Source organism: Taurulus bubalis, assembly GCF_910589615.1.
Source record: "Taurulus bubalis genome assembly, chromosome: 5".
Classification (NCBI taxonomy): domain Eukaryota; kingdom Metazoa; phylum Chordata; class Actinopteri; order Perciformes; family Cottidae; genus Taurulus; species Taurulus bubalis.
This window is the reverse complement of record NC_136593.1, coordinates 11,492,897-11,498,896: the sequence shown is the minus strand read 5'-3', so window position 1 is coordinate 11,498,896 and position 6,000 is coordinate 11,492,897. Positions and strand designations below refer to the sequence as shown.

The window sequence follows — 6,000 nt, the reverse complement described above, 5'->3', positions numbered from 1 at the left end:
CAAATTACAATACTGTTGATAGATCTACACAGGAGTGAAACAAGAAATCACCAGTCACAGCTGCAGACATGAATCTTTTTACTCTTTGAGATGCATTCAGTTACTATTTAGGATTGATTTATTCAGTGTGGGGCACTATCGGCCTGATCCCGACGCTCCTAAAATTACAACAGTTGCAATCCTTGCCCGACTTAATCAAACACTTAGTGTAAACGAATGAATTTCAAGACGTAATCGAATCGGGTCTGCTCAGCTAACACATAGCTGAATAGAAAACATGTTCACAATAAGGCTACAACATCTAGAGAGAGAGAGAGAGAGGCAACGGAGTGCAAAACTCAACACTGATAGAGCTCCCTTCTTCTCCAAAAGTCACACTGAACCACTTGGAAGAGCCATGCATAACAATTGAACACAGATATGAACATACACATATTTCCGACTCCGTCACATGACAATGAACGGCTTGGAAACAAAAAAGGGCAGCAATGATGAGCCCAGTAATCCGTAGCCAAGGACCAGAGACACAACAGCTGGATTTACACAGGAACAAATCCTTAAAGAAGTAGTTTTCTTTACTCACATAGTTTCACTTACTGACCAAAAATGTATTTACTGTGGGGGAAAACCATCGAATGTCAAATATCCAACAACTTTTTAAAATATGTATAAATCCAGTCACTGAATGAAAGAGTTATGTCACTGACAATGATGGATTGAAAAGTGCTACTGGACTTTGTTTTATCATTGGCTTATCTCCCTTTATAGTGATATATGTTTGTATTCATATACTGTATATATAAATATATATACTGTATGTACATTCCATCTAAAGTCTTGAATATTTTACTTTGATATACTCCAGAAAGAGTTCCTAAAGTGTGCTCTGGGAAAAATAAATATCTTGTTATTCTATTCTATTGTATTCTACTCTAATCTACTATAGTCTATATCAATGACGTAACTCCTTCAGTCCAATTATTCTGGCACAGCTTCATTCGCTGAACATCCTACCCAGGAGGCCTCACTGTTACTCACACAGAGACGCTGTATAGGAGAGGATGGACGGGGACGGAGGGAATACAGTACAGTTAACACACAAAGTTTAATCTCAGACTGGTTCACACGTAATGTCAATCAAGTCATCACTGGCCAACGGTAAAATGGAGGAGGGGAGGGGAGGGGGGGGGGTCCAGACTCAGTAAGGGGCTGACTACGGTTGGGCTGTGCCTAGTCAGAGAAAATGCTGGCGAAGGACTTTCGGAGGTTGCGAATGGTCTCGGCCTTCGCCTCGTCTTGGCCGTCACCTCCGGTGCTCGACACCCCGCGGAAGAAAGAGGAGTCGCTGAAGGCGTTGAAGGCATTGGTCAGGGACTGGGACTTACTGGGAGGGGAGGGGGAAGGAAAAAGAGAGAGGGGGAGAACAAGTGGGCGAGTAGGGAGGCAAGGAAGGATAGGGTGCAGGGAGGAAGGAAGGAAGGAAGGAGGAAGAGTTGGAAGAGTTGGAGGGAAGAGTAAGGATGAAGACAAACAGGGAAATATGAGGGCCAAAAAGTCACAAACACAATATTTGTACAATGATCTTTGAAAACATTCCAAAATGTTAACATTGTATTTTAACCCTCCTATATATCAAACATATGCAGTATATGAACATGCAATAGTTAAAGTTTTGACAACTACATCAATAAACACAACAAATACCTCCTTATGACATTTTGCATATACTGCTTATAAATGCTAAATAGGGAGGATTAAAATCAAGTGTTAATTTAATCATTTCAGCAACTACCACTTTGACCAACACACTAAAATACACCATTATAACAAAAATTCTATTGATAATTAATGTTACAGACGATTGGAATTCCATATATTATCTTTCTACAGAAGAATGAATTCAGACATTTTACTCCTGTATCCTAAACACAAAGAATGGCTCATTGAAATGCACGTCTTTGCATTATCAACAGTGTGTCGATAGTGCGGCTCTTACTTCAGCAGAGGATGGGCCTTTTGCTGGGATCCTTCCTCAGGGGCCTCTGCCTCAGCATCCTCAGCTGCTAAAGGCTCAGGGTTTTGGGAAGGAGAGGCTGGCTCGGCCTGGGGCTGAGCTTTAGCTGGAGACTGGACATTAGGTGAGGACTGGCTGGCTTTGGCTGGGGACTCAACCTGTGCTGGGACGGGGGCCGAGGCGGTATCTGAGGCCTGAGTGGGTGCTGGGGCAAGATCCACAGCCTGGGGTTTAGGTAAAGCTTTGATAGGAGGAGGGGTTTGCGGCTTTGGCTGGAGCTGTGGCTTTGAATTCCTGCGTAGCGGAGGGATGGGCTTTGCAGGTGGTGTGGGTTTGGGGGGCAGCTCTTTTGGTTTGCCAGGAGCTGGGGTTGGGGAGCCCTGAGGCTGGGGCTTGGGCTGCTCTGTGGTCGGAGCTGAGGGAGTAACTGGGACTGGAGCTGCTGCTGCTGCTTTGGTTGGGGGAGAGCCTGGAGCTGCGGCTGCTGCTGCTGCTGCTGCTGCTGCTGCTTTTGCTGGGGATGATGGTGAAGCTTTGGCTGGGGTGGAAGCAGAATCTGGGGCTGACTTTGCGACGGATGGGGCTCTTATCATTGGGGGGGGAGGCCTCGGCACTGGAGGCCTTGTGACTGAGGCAGCCCTCTGGACGGGGCCCTTCTGAGTTTGAGCTGGACCTGGAACAGGTTTCTGGACCTGGCTGGGCTTTGGCACCGGTTCAGAAGCTCTCTTAGCGGACTCTGATGACGACTCCACACTCTGTGATTTCACTGGTGCACCTAAAAGATTAAAATATATTGACATTAGATTATAGTTTCATGGCTTTATGACACATGGCAAGACAAGCAAAAGGAGAAGTAAAGGAAATACATGAATGAGCATCATTATTTATTAGATCTAGCTCCTGTTTTAGTGCAGCAGTTAGAAAACCAGGCACCTGCAACACTCAAGACCACTCAAGACCAAAGCAGAACATGATCCCGATAATGTGCTTGAGTTCGAGACATGCCCATTCACATAACAACCTCTTGCATTCATAGAATCCCTGACCAACTCATCTGTCAAGAACAGAGCAGGGCAAAGCAGGCCCTGAATGTTTGGACTGCAATGGCCAGCAGGGGGCGGCAGATCTACGGTTAAGAGAAGGTGTGGTGACGAGCTATGATGTCATGCCAAGTGTTTCTTGCATTTTGCAAAAAAACTAAGGGGAAAACCTGAGAATGAAGGAAAAGAAACAACAAAAGGAGATATGACACAACCACAAAATGATCACACAACTCAGGGACACAGTCAGCAAAAGTGACCTATCATGCAGCACAAAAGAAACAAATGATTACACAAGCTGAATAGGAAGTGACGGTGCCGGGATGAGTTTCCAATGGTTGATAATTCATTTTAAATATGCAGCAGGGTAATAGCTGGGTGTGTAAATTACAACCTATATAAAATAAAAGGGTTATTTAAAGACAGTTTGGATTAAGTAGTGTTATGAGTTGTTAATTACAACATATATTTAGATTTTGAATTTATATATAAATTATGATCACTACAAAACCTTCATGAAAATTAAGTGTTTGTCATAAAGCATCCCAATAGTTGGGACTCACAACACATAAAAACCAAAGAAAATATAATCTGTAGAAACATATTTAATTTGTAAAGGACAACACAAGGACAACAATTTGCTTGGATACAAACCTTGAATTACTAAATCACACACTACTAGTCCACAAGCTGGTAAATTCTTTAACGCGTGTTTGTTTGTTTATCACTCATGAAAGATTGAGACAGAGGAGAACTGACTAATATTGGTAGCCACATGTATGAAGATCAAATATCACTAATTCAGTTATTTGGATCCAAGTTAATTAGAAAATGAACATGCAAAGAATGAAAAGATGCTTATTTTCTTTGAAACTCTTCATCAGGTTTCAGAAAAATATGTATTTGGTATCATAGAGTATAAAGCCGCTTATAACAAAGCGTTATGAAAGTTTATTTATATAAAAAGACAACACCCGCAAGTTATTCACATTACATTCATTTTACTGCATTGAGGGCTTTGTAGCTTCACAGAAGGAAATATCTATGTTTGTAACATTAACTGATTCGCACACCAGAACGATGTACACAATATAAAGATTAAAAAGGATTCAAACGTGTTAATCACTGAGATGGAAATGCAGCTAAAATGTAAAAACATGTTTGTCTGTCTGTCTGTCTGTTCTCTGAAACTCAAGAACCACTCATCTGACCTACTTCCCACTTGACGGGTACTGCTTGGGTACCAAGGGAGTGCTTTTGTCAAATTTGTTGCTGTTGAGATACGCATTATGATCAATTTAATAAACTTCTAATAAAGAAGTGAAAAGCACTGTGTTCAGCAGCAGGGGCGGGGCTTCAGAGTTTAGCATGTCGTCCGGGCAGACCGCAGCTCATTGACCGCAGGACACTCGCGGATAGGAAACTGGAAGCAGAATTGAACTGCAGCGTTTTCATCGGTGTGACCGTGAGTAAGCTGCTACCTGGGTGTGTTTTCCCCCCCTAAGTAAGACTTGATACTAACTTAAAACACTAACATTACCACCCCAAACAATTTTACTAAGTAATTACATGCTCTATTTTATATCTGCAGTGGTAATGTCAAAGCAAGCAACTGATATGCTTATTTGTAAATTAACTTGCTAAGTGTATGTATGCTAAGTATGTAAGGGGTTGGATGACAATGAGTTAGAATAGTGATAATTCAACATTTCTCATATTTAAACATCATAATGAATGTGTAGCTGTTAGGGTCCCTTTTAGTTGGGTAAAGTGCGGTAAAGTCAGCCCCTGGTGTTTTCCCCATGAACTAGAGTGCATTTCACTGGTGTTTCAGACCGTTAGCAGCTGCAACTTGAGTGTGTGACGCAACTAGGTCTTGTGTTGCCGAGGTCCCAAGGAACCGTATTGTCGAGAGTGAAGTTCTTCACGTGACTGGATCTCGAGAAAGCTGGAAGCAAAACCACAGGCCAAGAATGTGGCCCGTTCTGAACAGGCATGTTTTGAATGGGCACTGCACTTGACTAACAATTCCTGTAAAATATAAAAAACTGGCATTCCTAAAACAATCAGCACACACATATGGAACACCAACTTTTTCCACATTCATGCAACATGAGGAAAAAGAGGAATTCAAGATAATGAACAAACATGCAAACATTCACACATTGACAGTATAATAATAATGGCTTTGTTAATTTACCGTTTTACATGCTGTTAACACTGCTTTTAGTTACCACAGTTAGTCTCAACACATCTGCCCTGAGCACACCGCACTAACACAGACGCTATGGCTGCAATTAAAGGCAACAGGTTGGCTAAAGACACTGTACTGTACATTTGCTTGTTACTTCAACTCAACTTAAACAGGGACAAGGCGGTAGCTCAGAGAGACCGCAAAGGTCGTTCTCTTTTCTTAGTCAATGTTACCTTCAAGGAACAGAGAAAAATATAAACTGCTCGTACAGCACATCATCTAGTTATCTTAGCACAATGACTGGGAACAAGTGGAAACAGCTAGCCTGGCTCTGTCACAGGCAATCAAATCCACCTCCAGCATCTCTGATTAACAGATTGTATCTTAGTTTCATTTCCATTTGAAACAAATTCTATTAAGAAGACTTTTCCCGTCTTGGCAGTGCTTATTTTGACCGAGAAATTCTTCAAATACTGCATACTTCATTTCAGAAAGATCTCTGAAGCCCTCTTAAGAGCGTGAACTGAATCATGACTGATTCAGAGACTGTCCCCTAGACTTGCTTTGGGCCTACACTGGCAGCACTTGTATTACAATGGAGAACAGTGTTCAGACAACCTTGAGGTTGAGGGCGCTGGCCGGAGGTCCTGTTTGGATCTGACAGTCCCTCCTTGAGGGCAGCACCCTGCGGGACAGGGAGAGAATGAAAGAAAGAAAGTAAAACACAGAGAGAGAGAGAGAGAGAGAGAGAG

The 6,000-nt window shown here is 42.5% G+C and overlaps 1 protein-coding gene across 1 annotated transcript in view; it reads right to left on the bottom strand.

Moving 5' to 3' along the window:
• Positions 1 to 1,230: 1,230 nt before the first annotated feature.
• syn2b (synapsin IIb) overlaps positions 1,231 to 6,000 on the bottom strand; it is a gene marked incomplete at both ends in the record, with an annotated part of 68,689 nt that continues 63,919 nt past the window's right edge. The window contains 3 exons of the mRNA XM_079218920.1: positions 1,231 to 1,384; positions 1,997 to 2,789; positions 5,867 to 5,933. Coding sequence (XP_079075046.1) covers positions 1,231 to 1,384; positions 1,997 to 2,789; positions 5,867 to 5,933 — 1,014 coding nt within the window. The remainder of the gene's footprint in view (positions 1,385 to 1,996; positions 2,790 to 5,866; positions 5,934 to 6,000) is intronic.